The sequence below is a fragment of the Rhinolophus sinicus genome, linkage group LG04 (genome assembly GCF_036562045.2).
Source record: "Rhinolophus sinicus isolate RSC01 linkage group LG04, ASM3656204v1, whole genome shotgun sequence".
Classification (NCBI taxonomy): domain Eukaryota; kingdom Metazoa; phylum Chordata; class Mammalia; order Chiroptera; family Rhinolophidae; genus Rhinolophus; species Rhinolophus sinicus.
The window spans coordinates 69,238,604-69,263,809 of NC_133754.1; the positions used below are offsets into that span (position 1 = coordinate 69,238,604).

At 33.7% G+C, this 25,206-nt stretch overlaps 1 protein-coding gene across 2 annotated transcripts in view; it reads right to left on the reverse strand.

The window, feature by feature from the left end:
• The window catches only part of DLC1 (DLC1 Rho GTPase activating protein), a 392,372-nt gene that overhangs the window by 365,947 nt on the left and 1,219 nt on the right, over positions 1-25,206 (reverse strand). The window contains exons 1-2 of one of the 2 annotated variants that reach the window (XM_074329716.1): positions 12,726-13,021; positions 1,638-2,785 (exon numbers count right to left, since the gene is read on the reverse strand). In XM_074329716.1, the coding sequence (XP_074185817.1) occupies positions 1,638-2,660 (1,023 nt within the window). In that variant the 5' untranslated portion in view covers positions 2,661-2,785; positions 12,726-13,021. Of the gene's footprint in view, positions 1-1,637; positions 2,786-12,725; positions 13,022-25,206 lie in introns of those variants that run through there. The other variant, XM_074329717.1, reaches the window with a different exon arrangement.

Here is a 25,206-nt window from a genome sequence, read left to right on the forward strand (position 1 = left end):
ATCTAAAATTTTGAATTGAATCTGTTCATTACAAAGCATCCCAAATGAGTTGTAGAGTCAAAGCAAACATTCCACTAGACAATGCTATACACTTTAGAATGATGAAATGCTTAAAATAGAATATTTAAGTAGAACTTGTAAATGAGATATAATTACAGCTTTCATAATGCAACCATGTTATAGTGACATGTCCAAGAGCAAATTCTTTCCAGCATTCTTAGTATTGATATAAATGTCCAAGTGGTGAGCATATGTTTCTGGAATGTTTAATGTTTCTGTCGGCAGTTAGGCAGGGTTTGTCTTATTTTAGGGGAACTATGTCATAGGTCAGTTAATATTTTCTTATGTCACTATTGCATTCACTCCAACAGATTTGATAGGATATATGGAAATTTCTGAATAACTAATCTGAGCATTCTAATTTAAACAAGTTCATGAAGAATTAACATTTTAATACAATTTATATAAGGAAGGAAGAGTTTGTCAGAAGCACAGAATGCTCTGTTGGCATATAGTTTGAGCACATTGATCTTTGCTGTAAAGTCTTTGACTTCACTTAAACTAACTTATGACATGTTACTGATCTATTTTGTTTGCAAAACCACAGTTTATGGAAACCAGATTTCTTCACCACAAAGAGAGTTGGAGATTTTTTCCCCCTCATTGTAGATAGCTCCAGTTGAAAAGAACTAAGAACATTAGTTTTGTGTTAGAATAGCAATTGTGGATTAATATATCAAGAGAGTGGCAAGGATCTTACACAACAGTGTCCAACCTGCAAGGGTTTTTCAGTGCTAATGATCACATTAGATTTACAGAAGAAATTGTATTTGTATTTACATCGGGATTATAGAGCACTACATTGCTGGAAGAGTTCTGGGGAAATCCTAAGGATGAGAAACTTTGGTCAAGAGTTCACTGGCTAACCCATGCTTCATTTAGCTCCACTCCAATCCTTGCTCTGTCACTTGGAAACTACTTAGGGGAGAACGGCATCTACAGGATTAGTCAAAGTGGCCTTAACATAAAAAAATAATAATAATAATTTCAGTTATTGGTACTTTTTGGTCAAGAGTTAAAGAAAAGCTGATCTATTGATAGTGAATGTACTAGGGTATCATTTAAAACAGTATCATATTTGGAGGAGGGGCTACTATTGCATATACACACACATACATACATATGTCATTTTTAATATGTGCTTTATGTCACATTTGTCATGATAAAATATGTCTTTTAAAGGGCAAAATAAACAAGCCCTAATAAATAATATTAAATTAAAAATGCCATGACTTTCTAAGAATTAGAGATCACTCTTCAGATGGGTCTTGAATGATGGGTTATCTGGTGGCTATTTAATTCCAACTGAAGAAAGTGAAATCAATTCTGTCTTCAACACAATCCCAAAATAGAATGCTCATAAATCATTATAAACATTATGAGGGAAATGAGTAGGTTATATTAATTTTCACATATTTTGATGGTTTCCCTAAGAAGATACTCTTTGAGTTATACAGCTACATGACAGGGCAAAAGAAACATCTCCATCTCCCTTTAATGCTAACAAAATAATAAGTGATGGGAACAAAGATGTTTACAAAAGTCCAAAAGCTAGATAATCTGTACATATGTCTTACCTTTCTTTTGCGAAGTCTGACTTGATTATCTGTGGGTTCCTGGGTGGCCAGAGTCTCCTTTAAGTGTAAACACTGCATGCCATCTCCTGAGTTGACCTTTGGAAGACTTTTGTTTTGATGTTTTGAGAAACCACTCTTCTCCAGGCCATTTTCAGCTGACATTCCACTCGGGCAGGAAGGAGGCTGCAGGAGGCAGCTTCCAGAATCTGCTTTTAATAATGGCAGTTCTCTGTCTGTACAAGGAATAGAGAAGAACTCATTTTGTATAACACTGCAGGTGTTTCTTTCATGCTCATCTTTAGGGAAGTCAGGTTTCCTTCGTTGTTGAGCAATTACAGCAGAATTCAGCAATTGCTTCTCAGACACAGTATCTTTCACATTCGATGACTCACATGCATTTATTTGGGATGCATCTTTTATTTCATTTAAGCTTATATCATTACAAAGCTCTAAGCTTTTACTTATAATTTCAATAACTTTTCTCTCCCCCCTTTTCTCTACCAGCACTAAATCGGTTCCATCAGCCATTCCCCAGGAGTTGTAAGAGTCTTGGTTACTTTTTGTGATAGGCAGCATCGTTACTAAGGAGCCTGCTCCTTTGACGCTATGTTGGTCTGATGTTTTATGGCCTTGGGAAGTTAAAATCTGTCTATCATCTGTAATATATAGATCGGAATCGATATCCTCATCAGAAACATGCACTAGTGTTTCCGTGCTGGCCTCCAGAGAAAGAAACCGATCTTCACTTTCATGGCTGTCATTTTCATCCACCTCCTTTGAAATGTGACCCATTGGCCTCCCAGGAAAATCTCTCATCTCTGATCCATGACAGCAGTCTGGTAGTGAAACACATTTCTCTTTGCGGTCTGCATTTAGAGTTGCATCTTTTTCCATCCTTGCCTGCAAGCTGTCAGCTAATAGTCCATGATGACATGCTGTGTTATGATCATCAGAATTAAAAGGCTGTCCCATCCATTGGGTCACATGTTCTTCCCAGCTTCTCTTTCTGATAGCTACAGACATGTCATCGTAGTTTAACAACAGATAGAGAGATACATTCCATATGAGACTAAAGGAGATGGAACTTGATGAAAGATTACTTCAAATTCACTGATTGAAGAAGAGAGCAAGTTTTGTCATTTTGCCACCTATTAAAAAATTAAAAAAAAAAACCTGTTCAGGATATGATGCAAAGCGAAAATATATCTTGGAAAAGAGAACATTTAATCTGTGCTAAAAAGACTAAGTGAAAGAGATGATAAAATTTATGTTTAATAGCTTTAATAGTGTTACTTCTTTAAACAGTAGCCTGAATATTTGTGATAAAAAAAATCATTGACAATACCTTCAAATGTAGCTGGACTGATGGATCTATTAGTGCATAAAGATATAACTATTAAATATGTAAAACTCCATTAAGAAAATATTTGGACTGAAATACTTAAAATTCACTGGAAGAAACTTGCTGCTCTAACTTACATGATTTCCTGGTTTGCTTTTGTGAATACAAGTCTTTACAGAAATCTATATGCTGTTTGGTTTGAATTATAACAAAGGTCACCAAGGAACTGTTCATGCAAAATTTGAGATATAGAGACAACATTTGTAATGTATTAGTGTGTGAAAAAGCTAATACAGATCCCAAACTAGCAGAATGTATTTACTCCAGGGAGTGACTAAGAAACATGGAATAATCCAGTTTAGTCATATTAACACATAAATCATGGATAAGAAACCATAACACATACCATTTACATTGCTTCAGGATAAATACAGTTACTTTACATACTATTACTGCTACTACTAGCTAGCAAGCTAGTATTCTTGAAGCTTAGAGAAATTAAACAACTCACCCAAGGTTACACATCTAGGAAGAAAGCCTAGGCCTAAGATTCAAACCTAGGCCTTCGTTCTACGACTAGGCTTGGGTAGCTAACACACTTCATTGTCTTCATGGAAAGAGCTCCTACCTCCACCCCTTCCCTCCGCATATCTCTTGTATGTATAAAATCCAACTCCTCAGGCAGGAATTCAGGGGAACCAAAACGAAGATGTGAGCATGATAAGGCAATTGGGACAATTTTTCAGAAATTTCAGTCTCATTCTCTTTGGCTTCTATGGCATTTAGTTTGTATACTTCTGTTAGAATTTGGCCATAAAAAATCTGAGTAAACAAGCAAACCAGGCATAAGATAAGGTCAGAATATAAACACATTCCTGGTATCCATCGCTACTGCCTTGAATGATTCAAATCCTTAGTTAAAGGAAACAAATTATACCATTGTAAACTCAACCTTATAAAAAGGACTAACCCAAATGTTGTCTCATAATGAAACCCAATTCCCGGATTGTAAAAGAAAAATCACATTTAAAGAGCAGACACTTCTAGGTTTTACTCCACAGAACTGTCAGCACATAACATGGATTGGCTTATTGATTTCAACCATAAACAAGATTAACTGCTGTGCTGGTTTGGGGTCACTTCAGTGTATTGAAAAGGACTCTGACTCCTCACCCCAAATTTCAAGCTATTCTGACTAAGCTTTAAGCACATGCCAGAAAAGTAAATATTCCCATCCTGTAGAGACCAGTGAAGTTAAGGAATGTACTAGAATTTGGTACCTAAGCCTGACCAAATACCTTTCTGGATACTATTTGGTTCCCTCAAAGGTCTGTGGCCATCTTTGAAAATGGTCAGCGTTCACATTTTCCATGTTGGCATTTATTCTGCACTCAAAAGAAAATATAAATTCCCTGAAGTTAATGCATAAGTCATTATAGTGTGGGAGGCTATGGAAAGTGGAAAAAACACATAGATGCATGTCAGAAAATTTCTGCTTTCATGGGCAAATTTGGGTTGTAATAGGGAGGTTCTGTTTTAGATGCTTTCGTTTTTTTTACATTTAGTGTAGAAAGAGCAGGCTAACTTAAGAAATCCTAACTGGTATTACTGTGTCATTCCTAAGCCATATTTACATTTAAGTTGAGACTGAATTCTAGATTCATTTCTTCTACCAAGGAGAAATAATGTTTTATTAACCCCTTGGGAAACAGGTTACATTAAAATTTTGTGTTTAGGAACTTACATAATATTAATTAATTTATTTCATTCAACCTTGGCAAGTAGGTAAGCGTTTTTATAGCGTCAAAGGTAGACAGTACAAGTTCTAAGACAATCTAGCTACAAAGAGAGATTATAAATTAGGTATAGCCAACAGAGTATTAACTCCTTCTGTCCTAATTTCTTATCTAGGTTCTTTGGATATTTCCAAATCAGTCCTGTGAATGTAGGGTGTCCTTACTTTTAAGACATAAAATTTCCTAATTATCGTTACGACCATCATCACTACATTTTGAGAGCTTGTTCCATATCCTGTGGTTTGATAGATTTTTAAAAAATGTCTTTCTTACACTTCCTGATGTGTAATTCTGACTTGTAAGATTTATAGTTAATATCTGCCTCCATGTTCGAAAGGTTGAACAAAATGCTAAAAAGGAACACTGGATTATTTTCAATTGCAGCTGAGCATATTAGTCTCATTTTCTAATCATCTCAATTGTCCAGAATCTGTCTTGTAAGATTGAGTAGTCTTTGTAAAAGTCCTGACTCTCCCTATGAGCCACCTCACCAAGCTGCCTCATTTAAAATTATATTCTTAACTACTGTGTATTTATTTTGTAAATTTCTATTACTTTTTTTTTTTTTTGGTAATCCCTTTTATGCAGTTTCATTCAGAATGAGCTCAACTGCTGAGGATTTGGATGAAGGGTCTGGAAAAGTGTAGGTCATTCCAGGGTGTTGATTTTATGAAGTGAATTTCCATGGGGAGTTTTCACTTCTTAAATGCATGTGTTCAAACACCACAGTATTAATATTACAAGAGACTGTATGTACCTATAATTATGTAACATTTCTGGAAAACATTTTTGAAATGTCCAAATTTACTTTTTGTGATATTAGCGTATAAGGTATTTAGACACAAAAACGATTTAAAATTTATTGTTTGGGTTAATTTTGTAGCCCTTAACACTCTATAAAATAAGTACTTTACGTCATACAGTATATATATATATCTTTAATTAATTATAGCTGACCATTATTGTACTAAAAAATGACAACAAATGGAGACATTCTATTGAGAATCACTGACATATATCTGATATCAAATGATCCTGCTTTCCTGTGAACTTGCTTCTGAGATAAACGCATACCTTATAGGTATTTTGCTCTGGAAATTGTCCTCAAGGAAGAAGAGCATGATGATAATCCCTATTGTTGATTTTATAGCCTGGGAGAATATGGCACAAATACAGGACTTGTGGCTGAAATCAAGTAGGCAGTACCTGTAGAACTGACAGCAACACTGACTGATCACACTCATTTATTCAACAAATGTTTATTTAGTTCCCAATGGGCCACAGACACTCTGCTAAACATTAGGAATATAAACTTAAATAAGATATTCTATTTTTTCCTAAAAAGGCTGACAATTTCATGGGAGAAACTCATGTAAACAAGGATAATAAGTTCTCACATGGCCACAAATACCAAGGAAAGTTTAAGACAAAAGAGGGGGTCATCAATTCTCCCTCCCTTATTTATCCCTTCTTCCTTTTCCTCCCTCCCTCCCTTCCTCTTTTCCTCCCTCCCCCCCTTCCATCCTTTCTATCTTAATGGTGAGTAGTGTAGGAATAGTGTAAATGTTAGGTAGAGCTCTCAGAGGAAGAAATCCATGAATGAGACCCTCTGTGGGAATTTTCCTGCCTCTGACACATCCAGGTCAAATGGGAGTTTAGTTAGATTTTCTGCTCTATGGAGGAAGTTTTCCTTTCTTTCTGTCTTCACCTTTTACTACACCAGAATAATCTCTTTGGGAAAGATAGCAGAGGCATCAATAAACTCCAGAGAATTACTTACAACTTGAAAATTCATTGGTCACCTTGGCAGGGAACCACATTTCTCTGAAGCATTTCAGAGAAAATTGATGGGAGAAATTTTTCAAAGAAAAAAAATATCCGTTAATTTCCCAGAACTAACGATCCCAAGTCTTCAGATTGAAGAGAATCCATGGAGAATTCAATAATACAAAAAATAAAAATAGATGATACCAAGAAATATTGTGAAATTTCGTAAATTTAGAGGTAAGCAAATGATCATAAATGTTATCAGAAAGAGAAGAAAAATAGGTTAAATGGTTGGGAATGGGGATGTAATTACATTTTTCAGTTGCAGCACTAGAAATAAAACAGGCAAATATGGCTTTCAAAATTCTGATGGGAAATTACCTCTACCTTGAAATTACATAAGAAGCCTTAAATCTTTTTTTCCTCTCCTCAAGAAACTACTGGAGCAATAGTTCCATCCAAATGACAGAATAAAAAAAAAAAAGAAAAGAAAAGGAAAGACGGAAAAGATATGGCAATAAGAAGCCAGGAATTCAACACAATGAACAAGGAATGGAATGTCCAGGTTCAAATTTATATAGCAGGTCTAGTGGATAGTCATTTCACATAAATCCTAAAGTTCTCTACATGAAATGCCTCTAAGAAAAAAAACATGGAAATAATAGATTATATGATGTATGTGACCACACTGAGAGGAATTTCATAGTAAAATCAGACAATAAATATGCCTGCAGTTCCTCTACAATATATCCCATGGGACCAAACCAATCCCCTCTATCCCTTCCTTACCCAGAACACCACCACCTCACAATTACACACATACGTGTCTCACACTTTCAGAAAATAAAGGTGGCAGTTTGGGTACTTATTTTTGGCCACCAATGTCAGTGCAGTTTTCCATGAGATTCCAAGGTGATTTCTTTTATGGCTTCCTTTCTTCTCCCAATCCTTCTGGGAACTCCTGAAATTCAGGACAGGTATTCTTGGTAACCCATTTAGCTATGGTCTTTCTAAAATATTATCTGAATAGAAGAATAAGGTATAGAAATAATATATAAAGAGCATTAAATGAGAAAATAAATACATATGAGTAAATAAATACATATGCATAAATAAATGCATTAAATGAGTAAATAAATACATATGAAAAGAGGAATTCTCTATTATGTTGTTTCCCAACTTTTCCTGGACACCTCACTCACAGTACTTGAAAAGGCAGCAACTTTTGATTCGTCCCTTCAAATGTGGATATCTTGTTTTGTCTTTTCAGAACACAGATGATCTCTCTCTCTTTCTCTTTCTCTCTCCCCCCACCTCTCTCTTTTTCTCTCCTATATCTATATGATTGAACTCTGGGTAATTTTTAAACACTTTCACACAAATCCTACATATTTAATAGAAGGGAAAATAAAGACATAATAGTACTGCCAATTTCTCTTTATTTTTCTACTTTTTCCTTAGAGTTACTTCTGGATTCCCTTAGGATCTTTCTTCTTAATTACCCGTCCTGTGTTAAAGTTTTAGGTCATGTTGCCTTCCTACTACTATTTTAAAATATGTAGGTGTATAATACCTATCCCATAGCATGTTTTTAGTCACTCTGGAAAGGAAATAATCTCCTTTTAATTAAAAGTAGGTTATATTCTTTAAATTGCACCCTTGCAAGAATAAAGAGTGAAGTTAAACCAAGAAAAGAATATTTTTACACTGACCCACTTTGTAACTATATGATAAGGGTCCAGTTAATAAGATAGAGAGATTGGGGATATCCTATAGTGATTTGAAATCTTAATGTAAAGGTATTATTTCTATGGTGCCCTATATTTACCTCTAGTTTCCTGTTATTTAATGTAACCTTAGCAGTTTCTAATTTTCTTGCAGGGAGGAGCCCAGATACTGGCAGTGTTTGACTTACCACCACTTTATAGCTCAGTTCAGCAAGGTTTCCAGATTCTCTTAATATTTTCTTAAGTAACCCACAAGTAATTTGAGGAAATCTTGGAACGTTTCATGATATTGCCTGATATCACTAAGATCTTTCTGGGGATAATTGGTTTCCAAGAGATCCAGAATTAACACAGTTATGGAGGAAAATATTGCATCATGGATGTAATAATTTCTAGATATCTGTGTGTTCTTTGGATTTTCATGTTTCTAAAGTAAACAATCTTCTCAATAATTGTGTTCCATCCTATGTAGAACCCTTTGAGCATTTAGAACTACATTGTGTGTTAGACATTTCTGCAAATAAATTCACTAATGAATAATTAATCATTTGGTCTTTTGCCTTGATTTCTCTTATCTAAGAATTCCTCATAACCCAAGAAAAGTATTGCCTTTTCTCTGAACTTGTTTTGCTTAGAATTTTTCATGCAACAGGAAACAGCTTAGAGGTAAATTTGTTATCAAGAGTTTGTTGTCTTCTTTTTTTTTTTTGTATGGCAAAAAAGCAGTATGATTGAACTGTGGTTTTGCTTTATTATAAAAATATATTTCTCTTCAACAAGGGACATGGATTATAATGCTTTATTGTCAGCATGGTGAGGTATGGCTTTGCTTTAAGTGGCCACTTCCTATTTTTAGCTTTAGTATCATTTCTAAGAACACTCTAACGGTAGACACAGTAATCACTAAATATTAAAGATATGGCTATAACAACACAGGTGTTCAGATAGCTAGGTGACAACAGGATACTGAGACTTCAGTCATCCAATAAGTACAACTTGCACCACAATCAGGAACATGAAATCATTGGAAACTTAGCTATTTCTGTTAGGTTGATATCCTATCAGGGATTGCTATCTATATTATCAACTTTCGCCTTCTGTATTTAGTATCTATAATTCTCAGATTACTTTGTCATCTACTTATATACATTTGAGCTTGTTTTTATTACCAAGTGAATATGAGTGTATATGTATATATATATATATATACACACACACACACATATATTATATATATATATATATATCACACACACACACATATATATATGCATTAGAATATTTTGGTGATCATAATAATAGTAATAGTAAAAATAGCTTCCATTTATTAAGCATTTGATGCCAAAATATAACCAAAGAAGTGAACGTTGTATTTCTATATCCACACCAAAGTCGGTCTGGAGTTGGATTTCTTCATAAACCTGTTTGATTTAAGTTGTGCACAAGAGGGGCTCATCATTCATGGGGGAAGAAGCCACGATACTCAACTATTTTTTTCAAATCTGGAGGTTTCTACTTTTTCCTTATCCTCTTTAAATTCTCATGTATTAAATTCTTAACATTTCCCTATTTTGATAATAAAATTCTCTGATCCAGATCTAGGTCATCGGTCATTTGGAAATTTGCTGTACTGTAATGATTTCCATAGAGAGATTCTCATTGTAAGATAATACTGATACCAATTCACTTATTCCCCAAGAAGAAAAAAATAGGATCAAAAAGAGATAAACTTTAAAGATCCCAATTTAGACTTATTTTAAGCCTCGAAGATCCAATCCTCTATAAGTAAGTTTAAATCATGCCTAGAATGTCTTCCTTTTTATTATAATGTCCTTAAAAAAATAACATGCTGCACTCTCTTTTACTAGGCCCTCTAGGAATCACACAGTCAGTTATATAGGCTATTGCTTTACTGCATTTATTCCTCATTCCAATAATGTGGAGTGTGGTGACTCTGGAGGTGTTGAATAGTGTAACTTTTAAGTGGTAATAACATCAGGAAATCCAATCTGTTTCATAAAAATGGGGGACAAAAGCATCATTACACACATTTTCTCTAAAGAAATGGCATATACTAGAAATGACGTATATTAGTTTTATGAGAAAGGCTCTTGCCTTGGAAAGTGCTGTGTTTCAGCATGCGTAGCAACATATATTGTCATGTATGAAGTATGATACAGATGAAACAGCCAACTCTCCCATTTTATACTGCCCTTGTCAGACATTTATTTATATAGTGTAACAAATTCTGTATTCTACTACTAAAAGACCTTGTAGAAGGCTCACAATAGACATAATCCAGTTAAGGACTGAAAATAAGCTGTAGAAGGGAAGATGAAAGGAAGCAGGCTTATTTGGCCTAGAAATGTACACTTATGTTTTCATATGTCCATTTAGGCTTTTTATATTTTCTCTGATGAAAAACTCATAGGACTGGAAATGGGCTGTACAACAGAAATTTAAGTAAAAGATAGAAAGTCTGTGTACATTAAACCAGTTCCAATGAGGGGTAGTAAAATCTCTGAACATCATTGGTTGTGTAGGTTCATTATGATATCATTTGAATACAAGGATATGAACCGGACAAACTCTTTGGTAGCTCTATGTTTTTCAGAAACATTAATTTTAAATTAATATGCTTACTAGCATATGGATTGATTTTCTTGGCATACTTGCAAAATGTAACAAAATAGTTACAAATAAGTTACTCCTTTAAAGTGTTTGTTGAAAGCATATTACATCTTTTGAAGAAAACTTTTGCATTTGAGAAAATTTTATTACTTAGTAAATATGATTCTTTTTTTAAAACCATGAATTCCCCCCTCCCACTGTAACACTGGTGGACATTTTAAGCCATGTTTTTTTAAAGTTGTACTCCAATTTTCTGTGTCAAGTAGCCTTTTACTGGACATGTGCATATTTTATTCTGTATAATCATTATTTGAGAGCATAACGACGTAGTATAAAGACATATGAATTATAAAACAGGGTACTATGGTCCCACTGTCATCTCTCCTATTAGCTAGTAGTGTGACCTTGGACAGGTTACTTTTGAATGTCATTGCTTAGCTCCCTGTGGCAACCTCCGGACAGTGTTAGATTAGTGGTACCTTACTTTATTTTCCTTCCTTGAAATTCTATTCAGGGATTTTATTAAATCATAATTTAGATAAGTCAATATTTTATTTTTTAACATACTTAAAAATAGGTTCTCTTTGCCATATTTAAGTCTTAATCTGACTTAAATTGTTAGTGAATAGTGAATATTTATAAATATATTATTCCAGCATAGAATTTTAAAATAATTAGCTAATACAGAAAATGGTTACCTTGTACTAAGTAAAATTTTACAATTGAAACACTTGGTTTCTTATGATTCAACTGTCAAATAGCTGTCATCTTTCATTTAGTATATTTTATGTTCATCTAATAGATTTGGAAATATACATGAATATTCCCTTCACATACCATTGCATATTATTTCTATAAAATAATGATTTTCATTCTAAATATTCACAAATGTAAATATAACAGTATGCTATGCATTAAAAGTCAATGTTATTTCAGTCATTACTAATATCTTCCTACATATATTGCACATTTAAACATTTAAAATACCTTAAAGAGACTGTAGCCCAGTGGAAATGTAATTTTATGATTATATGAATTATAAACACATGATCAATTTTTCATATAATTGTAGTGATTTCTGGCTGCCTTAAACAGTAATAATGAATGTTGTTGTCATTGAGATTTACTCCAATTATTCAAAAAAATTCACATAAAATATGATCTGAACAGTGAATTAGGGAAAGTTAATGTAAATTAGATCCAATTCTGATATTTAAATTTTTGAAATCAGATTAGGATAGATGAAATTTCATGTATTTACTTTTTTTTTAATGAAACATTTAATTTGTACTTTAGCAGCTTGAGCTATGGTTAAAAATGGTTTAGGGAATTATTGAGAAATCCAATTTTCATATTTTAAATGAGACACAAAATATTCTTTGAGATTTAATATTAAGCAAAATCACTCTAGTGCTATCTACTCTCCCTGATGGCAAAATAAGGGGAGATAAAAAGAATTCATTTACACCTTACACTTACGTGTAAGAAAATGTGTTTGTTTTATATTATGCCATGTAATAGGAAACTTGGTGTTATAGCTCTATTCATAAATAAGGTAAGCACAAAAAGGAATTAAAATAACATCTTAGTTTATGGAGGAAAAGAGTAAGTCTCTATGGAGTCTATTTTAGAATTGACACTTTGCTAAAAAATAATTTGACTCACAGTTTTCTACTTATTAAACATTTTCCACTTCTGATTTCATGGCTTTCCTCTAAAACCTAGGAAATCACCACTCGGTGCAAGATGCTAACGTTTATCCCAATCTTTTTACCTCTTCAAAGATTGCCTCAAAGAATAAAGATAGATATTCACAGTGTCTTACCTAGACAACGAGGAGCTGAAACGCCAAGGCATGACATTGTTCAACACTCAGGTTAGGAAAGAAGTCCGTCCCCATTAGTTTCTCCAAAATATAAGTTCACATTTCGTGGTTGAGATCATGGCTCTATTCTAAGCAGTTTTACGCAGTGTGTTATTCTAACAAAAACACCCTCCGCAGCTGGAGGGAGCCTTAGCTAAAGCAGGAGTCTGTCAAGGCGTTCCTAGTGACTTCTGTCTACTAAATTCAGACTGATGTTTTGCGAAAGGGGCCTCCACAACCAGGCCCAGATTGCCTGGGAAGCATTTCCTGCCTCTGAGGAGTGTGCATGTGAGAAAGACTGCACGAAGCGGAGGGGAGGGGGAGAGCAGAGCCAGCCTGGGCGTTGTAGGAGTTCTGATTTTACACAGAACTGAAGTGAGTTTGTCAAAGCTCTTGAGGTGATTAGCTGGAGAGTCATAAAGTCCTAGAGCTTTTTTCTATCCCACACAGCTTATGAGAGAAAAAGAAAGAAAGAAAGAAAACATAGTTCTCTCCCTCATCTACAACTTTTCCAGTCTGCTAAATGTCTAGGCACAACTTATCAAAATACCTTTGCAGCTCTTTTAAGAGAGAAAGACAAATTTAGTTTTAATGCCATAATTCGTCTAAATTTGAAATCCTTTTTTACATTACTTACAATTTAAAACTCTATAGCCTTACATACTATACCTGAGATCTGTAAATAAAATTCCAAGAATCTAGTAAATAGAATGCTTTCTTCATGATCTCTCTGATCCCATGAATCCTTCACAGAATTAAAATAGCTTGTGTCCTGACATATGCTGTATTACCTCTAGTCAGAATCCTCCAGTTATACAAATCCAGTGCTGGAAAAGCAGAAGACAGACTCCATCTTGATCCTATTACAGTCTTGCTGACATTAACCACTTGCAACTGCTTCCATCTAGCATGACAGAGTCCCTGAATAACATCTCTAAAGCAGCTCACAGTATCTGCATCCTTCGTCCGACACAAATTTTGTGAACTATCATCTGTTTATCTTTTCTGCTTTCTTGTGCCTCCACTGAATGACTTCCTCCTAGCTGCTCCAGGCTGGGAACTTGGACTACCATTTGGTTTTGATTAAAACCAGACAGCCAGTTCGGGAGAATTTAGGGAATAAGCTAATGGAAACTGTAAGTATGGCTTTAATTAGTGCATCAATTAATAATAGATGTTAGCTCGTCTTATAGCAAGACGACACAAATATAAACGCAGAGGAAGCGCAAGTTGTTTTAGGAAAGTTATACCAATTCTTATTCTTTTATGACCCAGAATTCTCCTTAGGGAAAGTGGAAGGAAAGAAGAGGGATGTGGCCTTGGAACATCCAGGTTATGGAGAGGCCAGTGGAATGGCCTCTTTGTTTATGCCAGAGAAACAGGAAACAGCATCTCTGAGTTTAATTTTCTTACTCAGTTGGAATTGTTCAGTAATGTCTAACTTCTATTTTTTATAATCAATGGATTCTCTTGCTATTTATTACTTGCACATTTTTTTTTCAGTGATTAGTGATCAGATCAATCTGATTATTGGGATTATGTGTGGTTTGCAATATTCTAGAGATTTCCAATAATGGGAGAAACAAGAATAATTTCAATTTCAAAATGATAAATGAGTGACATAAAAGGTAAAAGAAATATTAAACCTATTAGCCCTGCAATCCATATTGTATATCTTTGAAATTGTAAGTAGTTTTCATCATTCATGTTTATTCTCAGTTGGCTCTACTATTTGTAAAGGTTCACAGATACCTGGATATCATAATGGATATCATTTTAGTACTCCCTAAGAAGACTAGATAGGTGATAACTCGAAGAAGTATGATGTTATAGCTACTATTTTACTTCTTATTGGAAAAATAAAATCTCTCAAAATTATTGTAAAGCATGGACTATTAAGAAATGTTAAATGGCAAGATAACTTATATTGTGCATCATTTGATGATGAGAAGCATTCAAATAAAAGCATGTGGACAGAAACAATTTTTTTAAAGTTTAGATCAAAACTTTACCAATTAAAAAATGAGCATTTAAATTCATTTAATTTAACCTTCAACAATATGGCATTAAGGAAGCCCATATTTTCATAAACTATTTGAAGAGTATATTCATGTTCAAAAAGTTACACTGAAACTATGCCCATTTAATCTTCCTAATGATTTTTGTTTGTATTCTTAATTTTATTTTACAGATAAAGTATTAGATATTTGTGGAAGTAGTTTTCTCACAATCAAATGATAGAAAGTGGACAAGTACATAATGGAACCCAGGTTTTCTACCTCTGTGCTATTCCCCTCGCTAAAAGAGTTCAACTGTTTCTCTTGGCTCCCACTTAATTGTTGTGTGAAATTGGGAAGACCTCTTAAACTCTCTTTTACATTCCTCAAAACCATAATGAGAAACCACCTCACACCTGTTAGAATGGCTATTGTCAACAAGACAAGTAATAACAAGTTTTGGAGAGGTTGTGGGGAAAAAGGAACCCTCATACATTGCTGGTGGGGATATAAATCAGTATAGCCACAGTATGGAGGTTCCTCAAAAAAATTAAGAATAGAATTATCATATGATCCAGCAATCCCTCTTCTGGATATCTACCACAAAAATTTGAAAACATTTATCTGTAAAGATGTATGTATCCTAACATTCATTGCAGCATTATTCATGGTGGCCAAGAATGGAAACAACAAAAGTGTCCTTTGATAAATGATTGGAAAAAGGAGCTGTGGTACATATATACAATGGAATATTACTCAGCCATAGAAAAGATAAAATACTCCATATGCAACAACATGGATGGATCTTGAGATTATCATGCTAAGTAAAATAAGTCAGAAAAAAAAGTCGAGAACCATATGATTTCACTCACATGTGGGATATAAAATAAAAGCAACAAACGAACATGACAAGCAAACAAAAATTCATAGACACACAGATGCGTAATAGACTTATTGGGGTAATTACTTTGTGAGGAATATAAATGTGTAATCACTATGCTGTTTTGTACACCTGAAACTAATAATAATAATAATGATAATTAATAATAATAATAATAATAATAAAAACCAGACACAGACAACAGTGTAAAGGTTACAAAAGGGAAAGTGGGGAGAAGGGAGGTAGAAAAAGGTAAAGGGGGTCAAATATATGGTGACGGAAGGAGATTTGACTTTGTGTGGTGAACACACAATGCAATATACAAATGACGCATTATAGAATTGTACATTTGAAACCTGTATAATTTTTTAAAAAATTTTATTGGGGAATATTGGGGAACAATGTGTTTCTCTAGGGCCCATCAGCTCCAAGTCGTTGTCTTTCAATCTAGCTGTGCAGGGCGCAGCTCAGCTCCAAGTCCAGTCGCTGTTTTCAATCTTTAGTTGCAGGGGGCACAGCCCACCATCCCAAGCGGGAATTGAACTGGCAACCTTGTTGTTGAAAGCTTGTTCTCTAACCAACTGAGCCATCTGCTGCCCATCTGGAAGATCAGTAGCCACTCACTGTCTTCAATCTAGTTGTGGAAGGCACAGCTCACTGGCCCATGTGGGAATCGAACTGGCAACCCTGTTGTTCAGAGCTCACGCTCTAATCAACTGAGCCATCCAGCTGCCCCCAAAACCTGCATAATTTTATTAACCAATGTCCTTCAATAATTTAATAAAGAAATAAAAAAAAAATTCCTCTTTAAAAATAGGGACAATTCCCCATAATTCACAGACTGGAAAGCAAGATTAACTTTATATACACAAATTTTATAAATTTATATTTGTTTCCCTTAGGAAAACATTGCAACAGAATGGAATGAGAGTTGATGTAAGTTCTTTCCTAAAATAACTTATATATCTCGATCTCTATTTCTGCCTCTACTCCTGCCTCTAGTATATAGTGGGCACTCAATAACTGTTAGTGCTCTGCTAATTCTTAGTTAGATTCTCCTCATAGATACCATAATTCCCCCTCATATAATTTAGCCTCATTTCTGTTTATATTGGCCTGAGAAAACAACAAAACGCTGTTCATATACATTTATAAATGCCTTTTTAGATATCTAGACACTCTTATTAGGACTTTACTCCTTAACAGTCTCTTCTTTAAACAAATAAGACTTCATGCTTTATTCTATTATTAGAAAGCTTACTTCCCAAATCTGTAATCATTTATTTATTTTTCATCCTTCAGTTGCATGACTCCAAACAAGTGTCAGAATTTTTATTCTCATACAGGCTTTACCAAATATGAGTATAAAGATAAATACTGAGATAATATCCTAAATATTTAACATAATGTCAGTCACATTAAGTGAGAAGAAAAAGAACTGATTAGCCATTGAATTTAACAATGTAGAAATCACTGCTGATAATGACAGAATCAAATGGACAAAAGCCTGGTGAGCATGGTTTAAAAGAGAATTTGAGGAAAGGAATCGAAGACACAAGTAGAGTCAACACTTTCGAAGTTTTACTGCAAAGAAAAGCAAACCAATGGCACAGCAACTGTTTGGGGCCTGGAGAAGCTTTGATTAACTTGGAGGAATAATGGTATGTTTGTGAATTTTTGTTTTTCAAATCAGTATGGTATCTTTCCAAAGGGAGGGAAAATGTGTGTTGTAGAGAAGAGTGGGAAAATGTTGGGATGGATTTTTGAGTAGGAGAGAGAACTTGGAAATGAACAGGGACTGGATTTAGATAGGAGTATGATACATGTGAAGACTTTAGTCGTATTATATACCATGGTTTGTTTAGTTACTCAGCAAATCTCCGTTAGACACCATTATGGTTTTCATTGCTATGGTTTTTATGCAATTTAAAATTGCTTTTTTTGTTCTTCGTCACATAAAAGGTATATCCATAATAAATATTTGATTAAATAGATGACATAGAAGAAACAAAATCCACAAAATTTTGCAAGTGTGCTTGACTGTATGATTCTTTGTGTAACTCCACCTCCTGTATTTCTCTGATGAAACCTGGTACAACCAGGTATAGGAGGACTTTTCCCCCCAGGCAGTGTACACTACGGTTCCATCCCTAAAGCTGCAAAGAAATGCATTGCTTTGTTTCTCTCATCTTCCTGTATTTTTTTTTTTTTTGCTGTTGTTTTCTAGTTCTGAGTTCTTTTGCTAATGTCTTCATTTTTAGTTATTAATTCATCTAATACCTACATCGCGATATAATCGACACACAATAAACTGCACATTTTTAACATGTACAATTTGATTGGTTTTGACAAAAGCATACACGTATGATACCATCATTACGACCAAAATAATGAACATATCCATCACCTCAAAGTCTCTGCCTGCTTCTTTGTCATCTTTCCCCTTTGGTCCTTTCTTCCTTTCTACCCCAAGCAACCACTGATCTGCTTCCTGTCATGGCAGAATGGTTTAAATTTTCTAGACATTTAATTACATGAGATCATATGTATGTGTTTTCTTCTGACTCTGCATAGTTATCTGAGATCCATTTATATAGCTGTATGTATAAATAGTCCATTCCTTTTTATTGCTGAGTAGTGTTCCATTGTATGTGTATATCACAATTTGTTTATCCATTTACCTGTTGATGGACATTTGGGACAATAACAATGGGACAAAGTTATTTGACTATTACAAATAAGGCTGCTATCAACATTCATGTACAAATCTTTGCATGCATATATTCTTTAATTTCCTTGAATAAACACATAGGAGAGAATGGCAATGCTATTTGATACACATATTTTTAACTTTTTCAGGAACTGCCAAACTGTTTTCTAAAGTGGATGTTCCACTTTCTATTTCCACCAGAAGTTTTTGAGAATTTTTGTTGATCCACGTGCATGCAAACACTTAGTATGATTAGTTTTTTCATTTTAGCTGTCCTGATAGATGTGTAGAAGTATCTCATTTTCATTTTCCTAATGATTACTAATGTTGAGCTTATTTTCCTGTGCTTATTTATCATCAGTATTTCTTTGATGACGTGCCTGTTCAAATCTTTTGTCCATTTTTAAAAATTGGGTTATTGGTTTCCTTATTATTGAGTCGTGAGAGAACTTTGTATATTCTGCATGCAAATCAATTATTAAGTGATTTGCAAATATTTCTCTTACTCTAGTTTGTCTTTTTACTTTTTTTTGTCTTTGGAAAGAGGCACTGAAGTTCTGAATTTTGATAATGAAAAATAAATCACTGTTTTTAAAAATATGGATTGTGCTTTTAGTCTTATGGAAAAGAAATTAGATTGCATTGCCTAATCTAAGATCACAAAGATGTTCTCCTATATTTTATGGTTTTAGGTTTTACCTTAGGTTCTTTGATACATTTGGAGTTATTATTTTTTATGGTGAAATTATGGATTAAAGTGTGTTTTTTTTTGAATAAGTATATCCAGTTATTGCAGCACCATTTGTAATAATTGTTCTCCACAGAATTGTCTTTGCCCCTTTAACAATAATCAATTAACAAGAATCAATCAATGTGTGGTTCTATTTCTAGACTGTTCCATTGATCTATTTGTCTTTTATTCAGTACCATACTGTATTGATTATTGTAGCTTTACAGTAAGTTTTGAAATCAAGTATTGTAAGTATTCCAGCTTTGTTCTTTTACAAAGTTGTTTTGGATAATCTAGGACCAATGCATTTCTGTAGAAATTTTAGAAGCAGCTTGGTCATTGCTACAAAAACAAAAAATAAAAAATAAAAAAGCCTGTTAGGATTTTAATCAACTTGGTAGTTCGATCAATTAATATCTTAGTAATATTGAGTCTTGTTCCACGAACATAATGTATCTCTTATTTAGGTTTTCAGTTTTTTAGCAGTGTTTTGTACTTTCAACTGTAATAGTCTTTCAAATTTTTGTCAGTTTTATCTCTAAGTATTTCATATTTTTGATGCTATTGTGAATGGTATTTTTTTTAAAATTTCCATTCCAATTGTTTATTGCTATTGTATAAAACCCAATTCAGTTTTTACATTGATTTGTATCCTGAAAACATGCAAAACTCACTAATTAGTTCTAGTAGCTTTTGAAGATCCCTAAGATTTTCTACATAGGTGATCATATTGTATGTGAGTACAGACATTTTTGCATTTCATTTCCAATTGAATGCTTTATATTTCATTTTTGGTTGCTGCATTCTACAGGCTATAACTTGCATTACCATGTTGAATAACATCGGTGAAAGTGGACATTCTTGCCTTGTTTGGACCTAAGGGGAAAAACATTTGATCTTTTACCATCAATTATGATATTAACTGCAAGGATTTTTGTAAATGCCCTTTATCAGTTAAGGAAGTTCCCTCTATTCCATTGTTCTCAAGTGAGTGATTTTGTTCCCCAGGGACATTTGGAAGAGTTCTCTAGATATTTTTGGCTATCACAACTGGGAAAAGTGGTGTTCCTGCTGCAAAACACCCTATAATGCACACCACAGCTTCCCACAACAAATCATTATCTGACCCACACTGTTGACAGTGTTGAGGTTGAGAAACCCTACATTGCTCTATTTCTAGTTTGCTGGGAGCATTTTATTTTATTTTTTACTCAGGAAAGGATATTGGAAATCCAAAAAATTATATTTTTCTAAATAGGATTTTTTTTCAGTGTGCATAAAGTTTTCTGTTTTTAGTCTGTTAACGATGACACATTTTATCAATTGATTTTCAAATGTTAAACAAAATTTCATTCTTTCATAAGCTATACATTGTCATTGGGTATTATTATCTTTTATATATTATTGGATTTAATTTACTAAAATTTTGTTAGTAATTTTTATATCTATGCTCAAAGAAATAATGGTTTGTTGTTTTCTTGTAATTTTTGTTACTGATTCTAATTTCATTTCCTTATGATTGGAAAACATACTATGAATAATTTGATCTTTGATTTTTAAAAATTTATTGAGACTTATTTTATGGCCAAACATATGATCCATTTTGGTAAAAGCATTTGGTTAGAAGTGTATTATTTTTCTTGTAATGTTTTTATAAATGAAGTATCTGATGAAGGTCTGGGACTTGGGGGAGGGGAATCATTATTTTGTTAAACATGAATGAAATAGCACCCATTATGTATAAACTGGAGGCATAGGTTTAGAGAGACCTTAGTTTCAGTGTATTCCCATTGAGCAAACTAATATTTTATTGGAACAGAGTTTACTCTGCTCCTGGAATTTTTAAGCATTATCCAGTTTAAACTCTGCATACAAGTAGGATAATCATTTATATTTGAAATGAGTATTAACTAGGAATTAACCAAAGTTTTGATAATTGAATTCAGCCAATTTTTAAGTATAAACATATCAATGTATGCACTTGGTTGAATATCCAATAGAAATCATTATTTTATTCATAGATTATAAGCCTTGATAGAAGTGGTGTGTTAACCATTAGAAATACAGGGCATAATTAGGACTGAAAAGACATAAACACATCTTTCTCAAACTCTTGAATAATTTTGATGTTCTATCTAGTCTACAATAGGACATATCCGTATTTATATAGTATCACATCTACAGCCTGGTCTTAATTATTTTCTTGGCTAAAACAACACACCTGTATTTTCTTTCATGAATTTCAATGACAAAGTTTCCATTTAGTACAAAAAAAGAACATTTTATAAATATTTAAAATTAAAGTTTTCATGAAATTACTATCTCATTTTAAGTTGGAGAAAAGTATGTTGGAGAGAAGGTAGCAAAAATTTTGCCAAAATTCAAATGTTAGAAAAATAGTTTGAAAGAATTTGCAAAATATGTCGTAATAGGTTTCTTCTTTCCTTGTGTTGTAAGATTGAATTTCACTATTAAAATAATCCTATTGTGGAATAAAATATCGCAGAGTTTCCTCTACTTACATTAGTTATTCATGGGCCAAAGTAGAGTGTTGATTATAGTTGCCAAATTCCTATGTAGACAAATGAATCACAGAAACACAGTAGCTATTTTATTTGGGGCCTTGCTGAGCTGCAAGTTTTTTAATGAGTTAAAATAATATTTTGGGTTTTAGGTAGAAAGTGTGAACTACCAAAAACACAGACTTTTGACTTTAAAGTTTAGGACAAAAACAACTCCACATGCAAAGTCATTTTGAGAAACAGACCCATTGAACTTAGAGACAGAATCCCCTGGGTGATGGTCTCTATGACTATTTTGTTTGGGCTGTGCAGCAGTGAAGTCAGTCTGATGATACTGAAGCTCTTAAGTGAAGATTGTTCTATCACAGGGATGTACGATCAAACATTTGCATTTAAGAAAAATTAGCATGTAAGAAAAGTTCTTTAAGATTATTTCTGAATAGTTATGCCAAGATGATTATTTGCTTTTCTTCTAGATGGGAAGATAATAACAGCGCTACTTATTGTTAAACCATGAGTAAATAGAAACCAAATGATGTGCAAGATATATAAGCAAATGGGGTAAATGAATTAGAAGAAATATTTTTGTTAAAATATAGTGGATCAAGTAACTTTGTTAGCATTAATCTTTTTTTTCAAGTGCTGATCAGAAAATAAAATCAATTAAACGTAGAACTAAATCCTAAAAATCTGTATGGATTTCACTGCCAGAGTCCTAGTTATTCCTGTATTGTAAATAGTATATGTTACTACCATGTTTCCCCGAAAATAAGACCTAGCCAGACAATCAGCTCTAATGCGTCTTTTGGAGCAAAAATTATAGTAAAATATGACCCGGTCTTGTATAACAATATAATATAATATAATATAATATAATATAATATAATATAATATAATATAATATAATATAGTGTAATACCGGGTCTTATATTAATTTTTGTTCCAAAAGATGCATTAAAGCTGATTGTCTGGCTAGGTCTTATTTTTGGGGAAACACGGTATCTTGCATACTAAAAGGAATTATATGTGACTCTCCTATTGTGAGTTCAAGGCCATATCTTATTTATAATTGTATTCCTAACATTATACAGTTAAGAGATGAGGGTAAAAGGAATTAGAGGCTCTCAGGAAATCACATTTAAGCATTAGTTTAATCAGATTGTTTTCCTCCTATCCATACGTTGGAAGCAATAAGAATATTGATTAGTGTCAACTCTGGAAGTGGAGGTTTGGGGGAGAGGCAGGGGTAACTTAGAATAAGGGGCATGTCTGCGCGTAGAGGGATTGAGTATTTAGTCTGTAATGACATTTTGGGGGCTTCTGTGAAACTGCAGTGAACCATGATGGCACCTGAGGGATTGAAGGTAAAGGTGGAAAATGAGGGCTATTTACAAGCTATCTGGAGCTGACCAGTATATTACTTTTGTTTCCCATATTTATATTTAAATGTATTTTAAAAACATGTTTATATGTTTTTTTCTAAGTCCTCTGTGCTTATCTACCAACCTGCTGGTGTCATAGATTAAATATACCCATTTCTTAAGGGAAGTAGAATTATGAGATAATACAAAAAGAAAGTTACTACTAATTTTTGTTTTAAATTTCTTGAAATGCAAACCACAAAAAGAAATACCCAATTGCTTCTCTAAGGGATGGCGGAAATTAGTAGGACAAGAGACTCAGTTTCTGGTTTTACTTTCATTCTCTGAAGACATTTCTGTGTTTCCTGGCTCTGTGTGTGTGTGTGTGTGTGTGTGTGTGTGTGTGTGTGTGTGTTTCCAGAAACACGTAGCATATCCTTGAGCCAGACCACATGCCCATGAGTCAAAATTTCAGCCTGCATTTGTCTTAAACGGTGAAGCTCTGGGTGTAACCTAACAGAACCTGGCAGGTTGTCTGAATAGTTCTTTCACCACTTGACCCAAAATATAGTAAACCAGATGGCATATTGTTCCAATTTTACATTAGTACTCGTATTTTAATAAGGAAAGGAAGAGTGTGCTCTATCAAGATTTTCAAATACAAACAAAATCTAGATTCAGATCCAAACTATTAAAGAGTTTAATTTTGGAGTCACCAAATGTAGTCCACTTGTTTTTTTTATTTTTTTATTTGTTTGTTTTGTTCTGTGTTTTTTTTTTTTTAATTTAATACAAAAGTATTTTGGTATTTGCTATGGACTGAATTGTGTCCCATTCCCCCCGCCCCCCTGCCCCAAGTTCATATGTTGAAGACTTGAGACCCTATGATGGTATTTGGATATGGGGCCTTTGGGAGAAAATTAGGTTTAGATGGGACCATGAAGGTGGGGCCCTTTATGAGCATAATGATGGAGTTAGTGACCTTAGAAGAAGAGGAAGAGATGCCAGAGCTCTCTCTCTCTGCAATATGGGGACATAGGGTATAGAGGTAGTCATCTGCACAACCAGATAATTTGGGACCAAATTATCCAACACCTTGATGTTGGACTTCCCAGCATCCATAACTATGAGAAATAAATATCTGTTGTTTTAGTCACTCAGTCAATGATATTTTGTTATAGCAGTCTGAGCAGACTAATACACTGTGAAAATTAATAAACAAAACTTCATTTAAAGTGGAGTCGGGAGGGTAGAAGAGAGAACTCGTGAAGCACATATTACTGACCCCAACAGGAAGAGATGTACCTTGTATCTCTGACAGGAAGTGATACTACTTTACTACCTCCGCAGGAGGAAGAAAGGCTTTCTCCTTGCCCAGGAACAGCTCAGCCAATGGGAGACTGCCATAATGCAGCTAATGAAAAGTCACTATACTTCGGATTTTCAAGATAACTTATACTTGTATTTTAAAGATAACTTATACTAATGGACTCTTCTTTTACAACAGCTCCTCCCAAGTCTATTAAAGAAGTTTCCTCTCCTTTGTTTATCTGGATTTGCCTGTGGTTTGCCATTAGACTAATGTCCTTCATGGAAATTCTTTGTTCCTGAATAAATCCATTTTGCTGGAGAAATACCTGGCTGTCTATTTGATTAAGGTCAACAACAGCATTTTACAAGTTTGGAATCTTCATTGAGTTGCATTTAAAGTAAAATTTGATACTAGAAACTCAATGTCTATTAAGTAATAGTAATAATAATAATAATGATGATGGATGGGACTTCGTGAATTAGCTCTTCCCTCTTGCTAAAATTCCTGGAGGAAAGTCAATTAAGATGGGTATGAAATTTTATCCTTCCTTCTAAATAAATATTGGTGCTATATATAGTGAATACATGAACCATTCTCAGCTCTGCTATCTCTAAGTAAGATAAATCAAACCTTTTGCACACTTATTTTTTAGAAGGACTTTTTTCCATATATTATAAAATGGAAAAAAACCACACCGATTCTGCTACTTTTTAAAGTAGATCCAGTTAGAGAACCTCAATTAGCTTGGGTAACTGCTCCAGGCTCTCAGCAAGTTAGTGACAAGGATCCCTCCTCTTAACCTAAGGGAAGTTCTTCTAGTCTCAGGGAAGAAGCTTAACTCTGGCCTATGATATTTTTCTCCAAAATATTTTGTCTATGCTATAAATTCTTTAAGGCCTGATTAGAGTCAAAAGAGGAAAAAAAACAACA